The 19065-nt window shown below is 39.3% G+C and overlaps 1 protein-coding gene across 1 annotated transcript in view; it reads left to right on the top strand.

Moving 5' to 3' along the window:
• Nucleotides 1-11674, top strand: part of LOC115370443 (uncharacterized) — a 57923-nt gene extending 46249 nt beyond the window's left edge. Inside the window, exons 12-18 of the mRNA XM_030067465.1 lie at nucleotides 121-195; nucleotides 422-451; nucleotides 627-701; nucleotides 980-1033; nucleotides 8583-8657; nucleotides 8947-9000; nucleotides 10463-11674. Of these exons, the coding sequence (XP_029923325.1) occupies nucleotides 121-195; nucleotides 422-451; nucleotides 627-701; nucleotides 980-1033; nucleotides 8583-8657; nucleotides 8947-9000; nucleotides 10463-10542 (443 nt within the window). The 3' untranslated portion in view covers nucleotides 10543-11674. The remainder of the gene's footprint in view (nucleotides 1-120; nucleotides 196-421; nucleotides 452-626; nucleotides 702-979; nucleotides 1034-8582; nucleotides 8658-8946; nucleotides 9001-10462) is intronic.
• Nucleotides 11675-19065: the final 7391 nt, after the last annotated feature.

Genomic DNA, 19065 nt, shown 5'->3' on the forward strand with positions numbered 1-19065 from the left:
AAACACAAGTTTGTTGCTATTGATATATTTTCCAGTGGTAATCTGGTTTGTGAACTGTGGCTTGACTTTGAAGGAAGACTAACACATTTTAGCACTGACTAAGCCTTTGTTATTAAACAGGCACGCTTCTGCTTTCCCTTGGTGTGCTGGTTGGGGTGATGACTGTAGTTCCACTGTTGTGTTTTCTGGGTTATGGTGAGTATTTTCATTTGATTTGTTGTAAGTAACCTGCTTTCCATTTGTTCCATTTTCCTATTCCAGAAATATGCAAATTTATGAAGAGTTACACTTTCCTGTGTGTGTGTGTGCGCGCGTGCCAGCGTGCGTGCGTGCGTGCGTGCGTGCCTACAGGCAGACAAGCTAAAACATGCCAACATGCATTAATGAAATATTTCCACTGTGTGCTTGTGCTTCATTTCAGTTTTTATAAAAGCATGTGTCAGTGAATCAGGTAAGTGTTTCCCACAAAAGCACTGAAACAAAAACATGTTAAGATGAGTTTTTCACCTGCCTTGGTCTTGCTACTGATATATTTTCAAGTGGTAATCTGGTTTGTGAACTGTGGCTTGACTTTGAAGGAAGACTAACATGTTTTTAGCACTGACTAAGCCTTTGTTTTTAAACAGGTACACGTCTGCTTTACCGTGGTGTGCTGGCTGTGGTGATGACTGTACTTTCTCTGGGTTGTTTTCTGGGTTTTGGTGAGTATTTTTATTTGATTTGTTGTAAGTAACCTGCTTTCCATTTGTTCCAAGACCCTAATCAACACAAATGCAAGGTTATGGAGATTTACACTTTCCTGGTGTTCATTGTGTGTGTGTGTGTGTGTGTGTGTGTGTGTGTGTGTGTGTGTGTGTGTGTGTGTGTGTGTGTGTGTGTGTGTGTGTGTGTGTGTATGTGACGCTGCAGGCAGACAAACAAGGACATGACAACATGCATTAATGAAATATTTCCACTGTGTGGTTGTGCTTCATTTCAGCTGTTATATCAGGAAAGATCTTTTCATTACGTGGTGGATTTGCCAGTGAAATAGGTAAGTGTTTCACACAGAAACATTGAAATAAAAACATGTTAACATGAGTTTTTCACCTGCCTTGGTCTTTGTCTCTGGGGAAAAACTAACAAGGACATGGAAAAGATCAGCAGGTAGAAACACAATCATTTTATCCAAAGGAAAATGAAGAGGGAGTGGATCAAGATATTTTATGGAAGTATTTAGTTTTAGGTTTTGAACTTGTGGCAGTTAAAGTGCTGAAATTAGTGGCTTTACTCAAAGACTTTCCTCATCCACAGTAAGCAGTGGAGCTGTAATTAGTAACTTTGCAGCTCCAGAAAACATTCCTGTTTGAACTCAAGTGCTACAGCGATGTGAGGTCACTGATTGGATGTGGCCAGAAGTGCAACATGTCTGAAAGTTTCAGCCCCTGAAGCAGTACCCCCACCACTCACACACACACACACACACGCACGCACACGCACACGCGCACGCGCACACGCACACAGACACACAGACACACACACACACACACACACACACACACACACACACACACACACACACACACACAAAATTAGCACAAAATTAGCACAAAATGGGTCAAGTTTACCTTTTATTGTAAAAACGTAAAGATCATGACTATTCTTTTCACTTTTTCTCAGTAATCTGCTGTGGTAATAAAACACAACTTCAATTTAAAGTCTACAAAACTGTGATTTCTCAGATAACAATAGAATGAAATGTGCAATAACCTTTTTAGAACAACAACAATAACAACAAGTTCAGTCTGTGCTAAGGAAAACAACAAACAGACTTTTGGCAACAAAGATGAGCAAGTCATTTTGTGAGAGCTCAGTATCATCACAGTATCAGTGGCTGCAGTGAGCCTGTTTTCCACTGCATCTCTTCTGAAAGCATGAAGTGCAACTTATGCAAAAGAACAAAAATAAGTTGCTCTTTTTGTGACATACTTGCAAAACAGCAAATCCTCACTTAGTGACTGTGATGTGACAAAGCGAATATAAGCAATAAGCAGTCTTTATTGCTGACAGCAGCATTTGTAAGGCAAAACTAGTCTCAGTTTTTCTATGAGTTGATCTCCCAGGCCAGTTGAAATGTCCCATATAACCTTGCAATGTTGTCATTAGACGGGGACAGCATTCAGTTTTGCAGCGCTTGTCTCTTCAGTCATAGTTGACATGACATCTAGAGCTGTGGGAAATATGAGCTCCTCTGCTATCATGTGTGGTTCCTTGGATGTGCAATTTTGTATGCAGAGGTTGATGTCACAGCCTTCTGACCAATCAGCTCTCAGTATTCAGTGATGACCTCATCTCTGAGATCAGACAGAGCCTATATAGGCGGGGGCCTCTCCTCACCTCATTTGGTCACATGCACATCTCCTCCCACTCTCTGTAGCGCTTTTAAAAACGGCAGGCCGCATGGGGACCCTCCAAGCACAGTTCCAAACGCCATCCTCATCTCTCACTTTGGTAGCCTGGCCTTGAACCGTGCAATATCTACCCAGCCACAGGCAGGCAAATGTCCTCTGCATTCACCGTCTCATTGAACATTCTGACAATAACTGTTTCAGAAGCACTGTCAGTCAGTTTCTCAACTATGAAAGCATCAAACTGGGTTTTGGCATTTTCAAATGGTGTCCAGAAGTCCCTCGAAAGGGCAGCAGATCTAAAGCTGACATCAAAACCTTTATTAAATGGCAGTGACAATATACGGTTCAAGTCGTTTGGAGTAAAGTTTAGGGCTTTCTGGAGGAGCTTCCGGCAGAGATCGAGTCACGACATCATCACTTACCTGTTGTTGTTTGGCCCAGTCACGGTGTTAGTCTGGCAGAGTACAGGGGAGTACAGAAGTCCTCTGAGCCACTGAAAGTTGAAATACTTTCCAGCAGGAATGGATGGAATTTCCTCCCAAGCGCTGGTAATAACCAATGCCACAGGAAGGCAAGGACTTCCTGTGGCACTGCATGTCTTCCTCCTCGGAATCGAAGTCAGCAAGTACCTGACGAAGTACTTCGTCGACGGTACACCGACCTCTCGGCATTGTGAGTAAATGAAAAAACACTCTTTCGCTCTGCTCGGCTCTCGCTACGCTCAGCACTACTACCACTGCTTCGCCACCACGTCTCTTGCTTGTCGCAATTTTGCGACTTTGACGCTTAAAGGATTCAAATGGAGCCAGTGCGTCCAAGCTATTTGTCAGCGGATCCGCTCAGCGTGAAATCGGGAACGATGCGGAGAAGTCTTGTCATTTGATTGTCCAGTCCACAGCGTGTGGTTGTGGAACTCCCGGTTGAATTGGACAGAGCCAGTCGGGGGAGAAATATTGTATACAAAGCTATTGGCTGTGTGTGAGAGCTGGGAGTTGTGTACGTGATGTCGATGGCAAGCAGGAGCACTTGAGCTGATTTTTTCGGTTGTCATGTCCTCTTCTTTTAGAGTCACACGCTTTGGTCCTCGAAACAACACCTAATAACTATCCATGGTGGTGGTGATCAGGGTGGCGGGACTGAATGCACCTGGCTGCTGTGATCTGCTGTGAGCTACCGCTCATTACCAAACTTCTGGGTCACGTAAACCGGACCAATTAAATAATAAAATCAAATTCAGTCCTGATTCCCGTTTTTCCATTTCGTATTTTTGATCCGAGCCTAAAATTGAACTATGAAAAACCAGGCATATTTTGGATTTTGGTGTTAGATTAAAAAAACAAATAACAAAATACCCAGTCACTTTTTCATTTTTTAATTTTTGATTGGCAATTGAAAATAGAACGAACGAATGATACACGGATTTCTCTCCCTCTCTGTGGAATTTGAATTCACTATGGCAACGTGTTTGTGTGTTGAGCCACTCGCAAATGAGTCTGGGTTGTCTGATGTCAAGACATAGTTCCTCGTGATACATTTTCGGACTTATACACACACACACACACACACACACACACACACACACACACACACACACACACACGCACACGTGAGCGGTCATCAACATGATACTGACAATGCTACAAAGCGACTGAGCACACTCCTGCATTCATCACCACACCTTCAGCTTCAAACAGCACCTCCAGGTTGTCATTATAGTGCTGTGACAAACAGCCAAAAAGTGCTTTAGTTTTCAAGATACCCCTACCAGACGCAGAACCAAACCCAACACTGTTTTTCCTCATCTCTAAGGTCTCCCATACTTGAAATGGATTCTTGGATAAAAATATTTTACTGCAAAAGTGGTGAAAATGATATATATTGTCATACACCCCCAAACTAAAAATAAAGCCTAGCCGTGTGAGGGTTGAGGCATATAAACTCATGTAGATTCACAATAGAATGTGTGAGAGGTCTAAAACTTGGCGTGTTTGAGGCCAGGACATCACTCTACATAAAAGAAGAAACAGGATGTCAATATCTTAAATAACATGGGAGATACAGTCATTTTAACACATACCTACAATAGGCGAGAATGTAAAATCTGAATGAATGTTCTCTTTACTTTGTAGTGACTCTGTCATGGATTGTCATACCAATACATATGAGGGCTTGCTGGAAAGGTGTAGTTCGGCTGAATCCAGCAATACCAATTGTGTAAGAATAGCTTGTATACTTATGGAGCTATGTCACTAAACGTATAAGGTGTCCCAAACGAAAAACAATGAAACAGTCCTAATAAAATCTACAGTATCACAACCATTAGTATTATTATAAGGGGTGAAAAATAGTGATAAATGCACTTGAATAAAAATCTCTTAAATGTATGAAATGTCCCAAACTAGAGAAAATGTGAAATTGATAAAATATTCACAAAATATATTGTATATTAAATACATTTTCATCAATAGTGCAGAGACAGGATGATTACTACTAAATTAATCAATCAAGAGGGAACCACATTTTAATTTCATTATACAACCTGTTGTATAATGACCAATAAACTTCCTTGTATCCTTGTACTAATGATTAATGATTTAGCTCACCTGGCTGAGGGAATCCAAGCTGCAGCTAATTTATGCTTAATGTTATCCTCATAATAGCAAGTCAATCAAGTCTGTAGAGTTGATATCACTTATCATTAGGTATTTGGGCCCGCCTGCCTCTGTGTTATTGCCTACATGGGTTTCTTCAAAACCTGACAGGGAAATCATTGCAAATATTATGGAATGTGAAATGGCTGAGAATTACCCTGCCAAATCAAGTAGCCAAGTAGCCACATAGCCACATATAACTTATTTTAATTAAAGTAGTTAGCTAGAAAATGACCTGGCTTACTTGAAGTATAGCTGGTTTAGCTTAGCTAAACAATTAACCCAGTAATTAACACATTGAGCAAGCTACAATTACCTTATTTCTTACTGCTAACAACAAATAGTGTACATGATGTGTTTCCTTTTTTCCAATTTTACCAGAATAGAGAGTGATGTACACACATTGGATCCAAATCTTTGCATCATCTGTGGCATTTAATCATTAATCATTAATTATTTAGAAAAAGGAAAGAAACAAGATCCATATGCCAAAAAGTCCACAGCAGAAGGCCTGCAGTGTATACTTGCTCAACAGGGAGATGATGCTGTTCATAAAACCCTGTCTCCAGATGACATACTTTCCTTCAAAACAAAGGTATCTTACCATGTATCATGTAGAGCAAACTCCTGCAGTAAGACCAAAATCAGTGAGCAACAAGTTGCAAATGTTGAGTGAGAGCATGCCTGCACCCTGCAGCATGCCTGCACCCACCTCATCAAGAAGACTAAGTAAGGTTGATACAACATCATTCAACATATGGAGAGATTGTTTCATATGTGGGAAGGCTAGTACAAGACCAGAACATCTGACAGCCATTGTAACTGGTACAGGTCAAAGTACCAGAGACAAGGTCCTTCATGCAGCATCAGAAAGGCTTGATGAATTTGTACATCATCAGCTGCTCTCGTATCTGGATCTGTTTCTCCAAGAGCATGCTCAGGAGGGAATCTGTTGGGTTTCTCTTTTCTTCTGTAATTTGTAGAGCGTGGTCTTTACTAGAGCTGAACGATTAATTGCATTTGCGATAATATCGCGATATGATGAAACGCGATTTCCTAACCGCAACTTGCACGATTATAAGTTGCTCACGAGACGCGAGATACAGGGAGTGGAGCTCTCAGCCGCACCAACTTTTCATCTTGCCCTTTAACCTGTTGCGCAATGGCCTCTGGCTCAATGGAGCAGTCAGAAACTGACACAAGTGAGACTTTAGTCTCGAAGAGGAACAGCACGTCGGTGGTATGGAATTATTTTGGTTTCAAAAAAGAAGTTGCGCAGCGGGAGGTGTTGTGCTGCAGAACATGCCGTGCTACCGTTGCTACTTCACGGGGTGACACTTTCAAACATTTCGGTCAGTGATCCCTGTCTTGAGGTATTTGGCTTGCCAGGTGCACTGGTGCTCGGCATTTTGGCCAGACAACTGTCATATATGGTTTTGTGGTATTTTTTAAGTGCTGGAACAAGTTCGTAGTGTTATCCTGTGAAGTAGCAACGGTAGCACGGTATGTTCTGCACAACACCTGCCGCTGCGCAACATCTTTCTGTAGTTGAAGAGACACAGCAGTTTCCTAATGTTGCTGCCTCATCTGCATACATCATTGACCATCCAAGCAAGCCAATCTACACATATCATCACAGGCAAAGCCAGTGTTCCTAACTACAGGAAATACCTTAAGGTCAGTGATAACAAGTCTGCTCTATGCAACTTTGTAAGCAACAAGCAGGACAGGGCTCAAGAGGATCTTTTCAGAGAGCACATTTTAGCAGGTGGCTTTGAAAATGGGGAGGAGGTCAAGGTGGTCAGCAAGTCAGGTGTTGACATTTGTATAGTGACCAGGAGGAGGCTGACACCAGATTCTATGCAATACATCTTGCACAGTCACATTCTCGGGTCATCATCAGATGTGATGATACAGATGTACTGGTTTTGGTTGTCTATTCCAGCAAAGGAATGTTTGGATCCTCGATGGTGTTCATGCACTCTGGACATGGTCAAAGGGAGAGGTTTGTCCCAGTCAGTTCTTTCGCGAAAAAGCTTGGTGCAGCAGTGTCTACCTGCATGCCATGCCCTCACAGGTTGTGATACTACAAGCAGCTTATACAGAATTGGGTAGGCTACTGCATTTAACAGACTCAAGACCCACCTGAGTGACTTAAAAGAGATGGACAATTTTGGACTTTCTGAAAGCCTGGAGGAGGCTATTCCTGTGACAAGAAAGTATGCCCTCCTACTTTATGGCCAACAGAAAAGGGAGGATAGCCATCCTTGCGTCACTTTGGACGAGCTGAGGTACACACTAGCATCTACTACGGATTCATCAGCTGCACATCTACCCCCAACAGAAGATGCCTTCCAGCAACACGTGTCCAGAGCCTTGTACTAGACCACAGTGTGGTGTCACAGCCATGTGGCTAAGCCTCATCTCTGGAACCCAGTTGGTAGAGGGTGGTGGCTTAGAGAAGATGGGTCTATTGAACCTGTGATGTTCCTGAAAAGACCTGCACCTAAAGAAGTCCGGGACATCACCCTTCTATGCTGTAAGGACGGAAAGTGCAGTAATACCAGCAAATGCCAATGTCTTTCAGTGGGCTTGACCTGCACTGAGTTTTGCTCTTGCTCTGTGCCTGACTGCCCAAATGTGAGCCATGTTGTTACAGATGATAATGAGGATGAGTGATAAGGATATGTTTGTTGTATCACTTTTTGCTCCTTAAACACTTGCCTCTGGTTTGCTTCTGGTCCCTGGCACATTTTTGGCTGCATGGTATGGTTGGGCATAACAGTGTGTTCTATTTTTACTTAATACTGATTCAGTTGGATCTTTGTATTTATGAAATGTATGTATGTTACGTCCCCTAGATCTTAACGGGTTCCATACCAATGTATCTTAATGTATTAAGATACACTGGTATGGAAGTGTGTATTAATTAATGTATTAATGTATAAAAAGGGTTTCATAACAATGTATCATAATGTATTAACATTTTAGATCGGCAATTTTCCATTGAATTTTATTCAATCCAAGTCAATTTTCTTAGCAGTAACTGTGAATTTGTGAACACCACATAATTATTTATGGACTGCGTATGGGACCCCTTTAACTTTAGTGACATAGCTCCATGAGTATAGAAGCTATTCTTACACAATTGGTATTGCTGGATTCAGCCGAACTACACCTTTCCAACAAGCCCTCATATATATTGGTATGACAATCCATGACAGAGTCACTACAAAGTAAAGAGAACATTCATTCAGATTTTACATTCTCGCCTATTGTAGGTATGTGTTAAAATGACTGTATCTCCCATGTTATTTAAGATATTGACATCCTGTTTCTTTTATGTAGAGTGATGTGATGCATCAGCATTGTTTTCAGAAATTGAAGAATGCATTAAATCTATGGCAGTGTTTTACTGCAAACACAAGTTTGTTGCTATTGATATATTTTCCAGTGGTAATCTGGTTTGTGAACTGTGGCTTGACTGTGAAGGAAGACTAACACATTGTTAGCACTGACTAAGCCTTTGTTTTTTAAACAGATAAACTTCTGCTTTACCTTGGTGTGGTGACTGTGGTGATGACTGTAGTTTCTCTGGGTTTTTTTCTGGGTTTTGGTGAGTATTTTTATTTGATATGCTTTAAGTAACCTGCTTTCCATTTGTTCCAAGTTCCTAATGAACTCATATGCAAGGTGCATGAAGTTACACTATCCTGGTGTTCATTGTGTGTGTGTGTGTGTGTGTGTGTGTGTGTGTGTGTGTGTGTGTGTGTGTGTGTGTGTGTGCGTGCGTGCGTGCGTGCGTGCGTGCGTGCGTGCGTGCGTGCGTGTGTCTGCGCCTATAGGCAGACAAGACAACATGCATTAATGCAATATTTCCACTCTGTGCTTGTGCTTCATTTCAGCTGTTATATCAGGAAAGATCTTTTTAATACGTAGCAGAAATGCCAGTGAAACAGGTAAGTGTTTCCTACAAAACCACTGAAATAAAAACATGTTGACATGAGTTTTTCACCTGCCTTGGTCTCTGTCTCTGGGGAAAAATAAAAAAAACAGGACATGGAAAAGATCAGCAGGTGGAAACACAATCAATACAAAATAAATAATTATTAAAAAACATTCCTTTCAATAAAAGCAGTACCAGTTATAGTTATGTCGATGCATTTAAAACTTTAAATGACAGCTTGCTCGTTTTTAATATGTTGATATTTGTAATTCACAAGTATTTTTTCTTTTTATTTTTTTTTTTAATAATTATCATTTTGGCATATGTGTATGATTAGAATTCACAGCAGCAATTTAGATTAGGGAAGACATTAACTATTCATCAGTCACTTGTTAACATACATATTATCTTACTGGCTCATTTTGAGTTACTACAAACCAGTTATTAGCACCTTATTGTGCACTTTTCTTTTCCACAACTACAGCCCATTTTCCCTCAGCCACTGAATCAACTGTCAGTAACAAAGTTGTTAGATTCACAAACAGAAGCCACACACCAATTAGCTGTTTTGAATTAGTGAGCAGGCAGGTGTTACCAACTGTCCCTCTTGTCCTTGAAATGAAAATGACAACTGCTCTTTTCTCCTGTCTGCAGCTCAAAGTTTAGCACCTGCATCAAACTTTATCAAATGTTGTTCTATATCAGATGATGCAGAAGAAGGCTAGTCTCCATGGCTTTTATGACAGTGTAAATGCAGATTTAAATACTTAAAATGTGGGGAATAGCAATCGCTATTTTTTTTAATTTTATTTTCTCACATTATATATCACATATGCTTTTCTGTCATGTATGTTATTGTTACAGTATATCATTTACATTTATTCTGCCACCTCCACTGGAGCTGTTAACAAGCCTTTACAGCAGAAACAAAATGAATCACTGGCAGACCAGACGTGTGCAGGAGTGGTCTTATGCTGTCTTCACTTCCTCATCAGATATACTCAAATATACATAGAGTGAAACCAGAATTCATACAAATTCAGACATAAGCCACTCAGTGTCTATGCAACCCTGCAATAAACAAATCAAATGAATAAATAAAAGCTGATAATAATACTGATAATAACAGCTTTTGGAAGCTGGGCCAGTAAAAATTGTCTTAGGGCCAGTAGCTTGCAGATGCACTGGTCCTTGCCAGTGGCAAAAAAATATCAACACTGAACCCTGGCTTCATTATTAGCACCTTATTCTGCATTGTTTTCTTCATGTTCAGTCAGTTAAACTTGAGTTTGTGTCAGTGCTTGCTGGCAGTCAGCACAGAAGTGGCCTTGTTCAGTATGGGCTTCATGAGGAGCATCGTGGCAGTGTGACTCCCAGTCTGTGTGTGCACTTTCCTGTTGTGTTTTGAAGGAGTTCATGCAAAGTGGAGGAGCTGCTATACATTTACAGCTGTTGGTGTGTTTGTGTTTTTACAGGACATCAAACAGAACTAAATCAACTAAACAATGGTGAACCAAACCATGAAGATGGGAGGTCAGATGGACCAACAGCATGAAGTCACTGGTTATAGTCTGACAGCATTTTCAACAGTGGACCTTTTTCACAGCAGCCACTTTGTGATGAAACAGCAGGGTAAAGCAGGGCAGCTTCTGTCCACAGGCAGTAAGGCTTAGCAACAGCCAGTGGAGTCACAGCCACATCTGCATCTTGTGTTGTAACTTAATAAGCTGCAGTGTTAATAATTTAGTTTAATTCATTGCATAGTTGACTGATTGAAAGCTGCTAAAAAGGTATTATTATTTACAGTTTAAAAAGAGTAAAAAAGATTTGATATTTATGTTTGATATTTGCACTACAGTTGCTATTGATGCACTGAGATAGATAGATAGATATATACTTTATTGATCCCATTGGGAAATTTAGGTATCTCGCAGCTCACAGTCCATACATACATTCACACATTCATAAATTTAAGAAAAAAAAACTGCTAAGAGACTGCATTTACCATAATGCATTGCAGCTAAACCAGGAAGTGAGATGTAGATTCACCGCGAATTGTGTTTGTTGTTATACAGTTGCAGTGTTGAACAGATAAGAATGTCAAGTAATATACGGAGAAAAGATAATTTTGTATGTTTGTATGCACCAAATATTTCTATATGAAGCTCCGTTTAAGTTCCATATTCCGTCATCCTGTCAAGTCACTCTCAAGGTAGTTATTCTACATCTTGATTGTATACTGCAGCTCAGGGTTTTGAATATGTACATGGTCTGAGTGTGTCTGTGTGTGTATGTGTATTTATATGAATATAAGTATAGAGTTTAGATGTAAATAATTCTGTTATTTACAGAATTTAATGTTCTTATCTGTATTGTTTTCTATTGTTTTTCAGTTTTTATGGCATTTAAGTGAACTGCCTGTGTATTAGTCCGGCGAGCTAGGTGGTGAACCTTATTGCATCGGTAAAAGTTTTTTTCTCAGCTGATACTTGCGGTCACCTCTTAAGAATTCAAGAAGGTGCTGAGTGATATCCCTTGAGCATTTTTAGATATTAACCCCTTAATGCCTGAAACACTAAAAATCCAACCAAAATAGAGCTTTATGGTATTTAATGCAAAATACTTATCACTTTCATGCTTGAATTATGAAAGCCTGAGTACAGATTTTTTTTCTTATGTGTTTTTACACTTCTTAGGGCATGAATATTTCTGTGAGTCTCCATACTTCTTTCAGGATACAGGACTGGTATTACCATGTCATTCTACTAGTATTAATATGTTTTCAGCAACAAGAACTGATGGTCTCTGCATAAACCTCAATGTAGGGGAGCAGCAGAGAGCACTCTTAACAGCTGATATGCAATTCCACCATAGAAACCATTGTATTTAGGAGAAAATGACTTTTAAACTGTCTTTTAAACTATCCACTGTAGTGACCGCAATGTGCCTAAGGGTTAATCTGAATGCATCAAATATGCTTTCTACAGTGCTTATACAGTACAGTGGATATGTACAATGTATTTTGATTAGATTAGGGCATTTTTAGATATTAACCCCTTCATGCCCAAAATACCAAAATACCATAAAATTTGATTTATGAGATTTTATGCACAATAATCAAGTCAAATGCATCATGTCTGCTTTATAATGTTTATTTTTTTAATGTGTATATGGAAGTGGTCATGTACAGCATATCTACTATTGTGGCCCAATGATACAAACCAGACAAAATGTGACTGAGATCCCAGAAGCACAGACAGAAATGAGAACCAAGTTTACAGGAAATTACTTATAAAATAAAGCCAATCTAAATCCTATCTAACCTAACCAGTGTGGTGTGTATGGGTGCCTTGGCAAGTGCGAATGGAGTTTGTGCTATGCTACATGTGTGAGAGAATAAAAGTAGCAACTCAAATTCACTCAATGCAAGAAAACATAAAAACACTCTTTCAAGGAATAGTAACTAATGATATCAAAAGTAGCAACTAAAAAAAAAAATCACTCATAAAGAGGAAAAGTTCACACACAAAAATCACTCTTACAAGGAAAAGGAAACAAGGATAAGGCAAGGCAAAGTAACAACTCAAAACAAACTTGGCAAAAGGCAAAATGCGAGACAAGGAATAAAGAAACAATCTGACGAGACTTGGTGTGATTCTCTTGCTATGACGACACAAGACGAACTGGCACAGGACAAAGGGAAACGCAGACTATATATACACACACAAGGTAATGGGAAATAGGGGGAAACAATCAGGGCGGGGAAGACAATCAGACCAAGGGAAACACACAAGGGCGAGTGACCTGAAACAAGAGGGGAGTGAGATTTCAAAATAAAACAGGAAGTCATGAGACAAGACACAACAACACTCAACATAATTTTCTTGACATAACAGGTAATTAATCATTCAATATTCAAAATTCAAAAGTAGGCTCCCACAGGTGCGGGTTCCATAACCAATGTAACCTGTACAATTAAAATAAAAAAAAATCAGTCAACTTCAAGTCCCATCCACATTTTTTTGGTTTCCGGTGCCCATGGATACATACCCTGAAAAGTGAGGATCTCCACAGCACTAGCAATATCCGCACACTCAAAAGTGTGTGTAAAAGAAGAAGTTTTTTTAAAAGTAACTTCAAGTATGTATGGCAGGGGGACTACCAATGGAAATTAGCCTTTTGGCTATAATTGGGTGCATTTACATTTTACTTTCTTTTAAAATGTTTATTAATGTACACTGTCCCTCTCTAACAAATAAAGGTTAAAGAAAGAAAGAAAGAAAGAAATGTGGAGCCAGTGCCCATTTGTCTAGGCCAGAATGAGTTGGACAAAGAAGGTTTTGCACAATATGTTCCGGTGAAAAACACCATTAAGTCTCTCTTGACCTCTGAGTCGGTGAGGGAGCAAATACAGCAAGTAAAAACGAGAGTACAACCTGATAATGTTATTCAGGATTTGTGGGATGGCACAAATATAGAAAAGAACTTGCAGCTCGAGCACACAGCCTCTTCATTAGGCATAATCCTTTATCAGGATTCCTTTGAAGTAGTGAACCCCCTAGGGTCTGGAAAGAAAAAGCACAAGATTTTGGCCGCGTATCTCACCCTTACAAATATTTTGCCCCACAACAGATCAAGCATTGATCAGATGCAACTTGTGCTGCTTTGTCGAGAGCAAGACTTTAAGTACTTTGGACAGGATCTGGTGTTTGGCTCTCCTGTAAAAGATTTAAAAGATCTTGAGCTGAATGGAGTAACCTTGCTGGATGGCCAGCTCTGCAAGGGGACCCTGTGTGCCATAGCAGGTGACAATTTGGGTTCACATAATATTCGGGGCTTCACTGAAAATTTTAGCAAGATAGATATTGAGAGATTGATTGGGAAGCATTTCAGGCAGATCCTCTGGCCAAGGGCCCTGAACGCATGCCACAGACATACCAGAAACATGTTGAGGCTGGGAGTCATAATGCGGAAGCAAGGGACTGTGGTGGTGTTAAATTTGACTCCATCTTCAATGAGCTCACATATTTTCATGTATGTCAGCCTGGATTACCTCCTTGTCTTGGTCGTGACCTTTTGAGGGCATTGTCTCAACTGATTTGGCATTGTACCTCAGCCACCTTGTTTAAAAGAAAAATACTTCACATATGTTGAACTGAATCGGTGCATAAACCAGTTTAAATATCAGGGTAATGATGCCAACAACAAACCTTGTGAGGTGAACCCAGGGTCTGGAAAACTCCATGGACATGCAGTTCAGAATTGGTGTTTCCTAAAGGTCTGGTCTCAGTTATTGTTTATTAAGGCCCCTAAAATGTACTTGAATACTTCTATATGTCTTAATCATGCTTTTAAGCCAGGTATCGAGGACTCTGTTTTTTCTGTTTGGAGGGAGAAGGGTATTGTTTCTTTGAAGGATGTTTATATTAATGATCATTTTGCCTCTTTCAACAATTGCAGCGTATGTTTCAGCTCCCAGGAGCTCATTTCTTTCGGTTTCTTCAGCTGAGGCATTTCTTTAGGTCACATGTTAAACAATTTGAGCAAAACCTCAACATGCTATCTTAGATGGTCTTTTGCGCATTACTCCATACAGCAAGGGTGCTGTGTCCCAGCATTATGATATCCTACAAACTTTGAATTGCCCCTCTACCGATTCCCTCAAGGAAAGCTGGCAGGCAGATCTGGGCATGGACATTTCGGATGAAATATGGGAGGCCTGTATTAATAATATCCATGATAGCTCTATAAATGACAGACATTCACTGATCCAATTTAAAGTGGTACACAGGTTGCATTTCTCTCCATCCAAATTACAGAAAATATATAAGGATGCCTCTCATTTCTGTGGGAGATGCTTTTTAGTTCAAGGGACTCTGGCTCATCAATTTGTACAGTGTCATAAGCTACAAACTTTTTGGGGTCAACTATTTAATGTTTTTGCTAAGGCTTTCAATAGAGATTTTCCCCCTGCCCTGTTAATTGCGCTCTTTGGCGCGGTAGAGCCAGAAAAAATGAAAGACAAATATGAAGCTCAGGTCATTTCGCTTTCCACATTGCTGGCTAGAAAATTAATACTCCAGTTTTGGAAATCTGATAAACCTCCATCAATAGATATGTGGCTCAGGGAGTTGGGAAATGTGTTGCACTTGGAGAGATTGAGATTCACTCTGTCAAATAGAGAGCACGTCTTCCAACGAATATGGTCACCTGTAGTAAACATGCTTGAAGAGCTGAAGTATAATGCAGGTTAGAGAGGAGGTTTTTTGCTTGTCTGTATCGTTTTTCACATATGATGGGTTTGCTGTATGCTATATATATATACATATATACATACACACACATACATATACACACACACACACACACACACACACATATATACATACATACATATATGTATACATTAGTGTTGCAAAATTCCCGGAATTTTCAAAGTTGGAAAATTTCCATGGGAATTTTCGGAAATTAATGGGAATTAACGGGAATAAACGGGAATTTTCGGGAATTTATATTCACTGCATTCACCCAGTCATATACATATATACATAATAAACATTTTGGTTTGTTATAAGCAGATATGCATGCAAACATGTTACATTATAATGAATTTCCAGGGAATTTTCGGGAATTTTCCCTAGCTGAGTCAAACTGTCGTGAATATTAGCATAACCAGTGTGTGAAATAAGGGGGAGCAAAGGGGAGCACAGCTCCCCTGGTGGTGACATGAAATGCAGGAAATTGAATCGTGATGCTGATGTGATGATCGTCTGTCTCAGTGGAAGTGCTGTAGCCTAGTGGAGTATAGGCTACTAATTGATGATCAAATATGCTCGAAATTAATTGCATATGTGAATCATGGTGGACAGTTGAATTTGCATTGAATCATGCAACATATTTGTTTCCACCAAAATGCAAAGTTGACTGTTTATATTTAAGTTTTATATTTAAGTTTTATTTCACACACTTGGGTATGGAGATGATGATTTTACAGTATGCTGGCATTGTGGCCTTTGGGTTAGAGGTGAGTCCTGAGTTCAGGAGATTGTTTATTTTTGCCCAATTCATCTTAAGTTAACAACAACAAAAACAAAATTTCTTAATTTCTTAAAAGCTTAAATTTCCATGGAAACTTTTTAAAAACCTCATTCAAATTGATGACAAAAAAAAAAACGAAAATTCCCAAGCCGAATTTTCCCGGGAATTTTCGGAAAAATTGAAAAAAAGTGAGTGACAGCGACAGTGTCTTTTTTGTTTTCTGTTTATGTTCTGTTTTGAAGTGTGTGTTGAATCTGTTTAAATTTCTGTACAGTATATTGATTTGGCTGTTGCCTATAAAAATGAAAACCTTCAATAAACAGATGTTAAAAAAAAGAATTGGTGTTTCCTGAGAATGTTGCCAGTATTGATTGGTGATAAAATAAAAAGCCCTGGTGACAATGCAGTATGGCAGCTTATCTTACAGCTAAGAGAGATTGTGGAGCTTGTTTGTGCTCCAACCATTTCCACAGGCCAGGCAGCATATTTAAGAGTTCTGATTGATGAGTATTTGTATACCAGAAAGCAGACTTTTGGGGATCATCCACTTAAGCCTAAGCATCACTACCTAAATCATTATCCAGAGTAGGGGCGGGCGATATGAAAAAAATCTATCACAATATGAACCATTTTATATCACGATCACGATATACCACGATAAAGTTTTTCATAGAATAACTTAAAAACGCACTATACAACATACCATATTCATCCGAATATAAGACGATATTTTTTCCATTGAAAATGCCCTGAAAAAACACCCTCATCTAATATTGGGGGTCTAAGCAAATACAAATGTATTGTACTTGCATATGTAAACCAGTGGGTAGGCCCTGATGCTGCGATTACTGGCAAATGACCGCATTGCACAGTCAATAATCAACCATGTTGTCTGTGTCATTGTCTGTTGTGCTGCTGCAGCCGCGTATTAACAAAAGTTGATTTATAATGAAAGGTATATATGGCAGTCTGTGTGTGCCTCTCACCTGTCAGATCTGGCAGACCTGACCGGGTGGGCGCGGTGTCGGCCCAGTTCGATTTGGGCTTCCTGGGGCTCTGTCGGTGTCGGCTGCGATTGCGAGAATGATGCATTTTCTAAGTCTTCTTCCTCCTCCATGTTTTCATGTCTCTGCTTGCCTGTGTGTGTTGTTGTGTGTTGTATTGTTATTGTGTGTTGCCCTGCGTGTGTGGTACCACGTAAATATCGTAAAGCAGCGTAGTGTCACAAAACCAGAAATAGAGAGTCCACAGAATGGTATCTTCTTTGCAAAAATAATTTATTCTTGTTTGTTTCATAATCTGAGTGCATACTGGCGACCAGTGACATCAATAATACATTCACTTTAGCCTATACTGTGAAAATTCACTTGAATTGATAAAATGGCGATAGAAATGATAGAAGAGAAATGATGCGATAGACATTTTTCTATCGTACTTAGGATATATATCGTCATATCACCCACCACTAATCCAGAGCTCATTTTTCACTTTGGGCCACTCATCCGTCTGTGGACATTAATATTTGAAAGTAAACATATTTATCTCAAGCAGTGTGCAAGAAAGCTTCATAACTTTAAAAACCTCTGTGGAACCCTTGCTGAAAGACATCAGCTTTTGCAGTCTCTTCTAAGTGCTGGGACCCTATTCTCACCATCTGCTGTGGTAGAGAAGGGAACTGAATTTATCGCTGGAGACTACTATAAGACAGTTGCTCATCTTAACTTTGACCCTTTAAATACCTTCATTAGACATGATGTGACAGTAAAAGGGACACCGTATAAGAGCAGCATGTGTGTTGTGGTGGGTCATAATGATGATGGCCTTGTAGTGGGAAAAATCAAAAAAGCTGTCATTCATAAGAATTCAGAAGTGTACTTTATCACTGAGGTATACCAGGCTGTTCGTCAACCTGATATTAATGCTTACCACACTACACCAATGCAGGAAGCCAACTACTGTGTCAGTCAAGCAGAGCTGCTTGATTACTACCCACTGCCTGAATATTCAATTTGGGGCATGTCTTTGCTAACTCCTCATCATTCTGTCCCCACATTTTAGATTCATGTCGTCTATTGGTGATGAAATAACAGTCATCATCCTCAAGGTTTTGCCCAACCTGTTTGAGGATACTCAAAAGCAGGTTATTACTACACTTGAAAACTCAGGTGTGGAATCAATAGAAGATCTGAAGTATGTGCAGCAGGATGACATTAGAGACCTATTGCCTGTTATCCAACAAAGGAAACTTCTGGAGGCTTTCAAAATGGGTAATTATTATCAATCTAGTGTTCATAGTTTTCCTGTCCAGTTTAAACTACAATACACTGAAAAAAAGTCTGCTCAATTTACTTGAAAAAAATATGTCGGTTGCACATATTAAAGTTATGTTTACCAAAAAGTATTTATTTGTGTTAAGTATACTCAATTCTTATCTGTTCAAATAACACAACTTTTTTACGCAGATTTAAAGTTTTTCTTTTATGTCATGTATACGAAACTAACCTATGTTAAATCAACATGACTTCTTTATGTATAGTATGTTCAATTACCCTATGTAAATCAGCATCACTTTTTATTTTGTGTATTCAATTACCATCTGTTAAAGCAATGTGAGTTTTTTATATAAAGTATTTGCAGTGTTTTGTTACATCAACTTAATTTGTTTAAGTAGGTCTCACACTATTAAGTTATAAAGCTTCTGCATACTTTGTGTATCCATCCTATGTAAAATTAAGCTATTTCTGTACATGAATTTATTCAAATAAATTAATGCAGCCTAACCAACTACCAAAATTACTAACATAAAATTTTCAAAACAAATGAGGCCAGGAGAAAAACATTTCTTTTCACAACAAGAAGAAAAACTGTATTTTGTCAAAGAATAAAACAACTTCAACACTGAAGTACAAATCCAGTTTTTGGTTCTATGAAACTAGAAAATACAATCACAGCCAAAACCCATTTGTCAGTGGTATGTAGGTACGTACACATATGTACGCAATACACAAATAAACACAATTCACGTGTTAGAGCAACATAT

The sequence above is a fragment of the Myripristis murdjan genome, chromosome 13 (assembly GCF_902150065.1).
Source record: "Myripristis murdjan chromosome 13, fMyrMur1.1, whole genome shotgun sequence".
NCBI classification, from domain to species: Eukaryota; Metazoa; Chordata; class Actinopteri; order Holocentriformes; family Holocentridae; genus Myripristis; species Myripristis murdjan.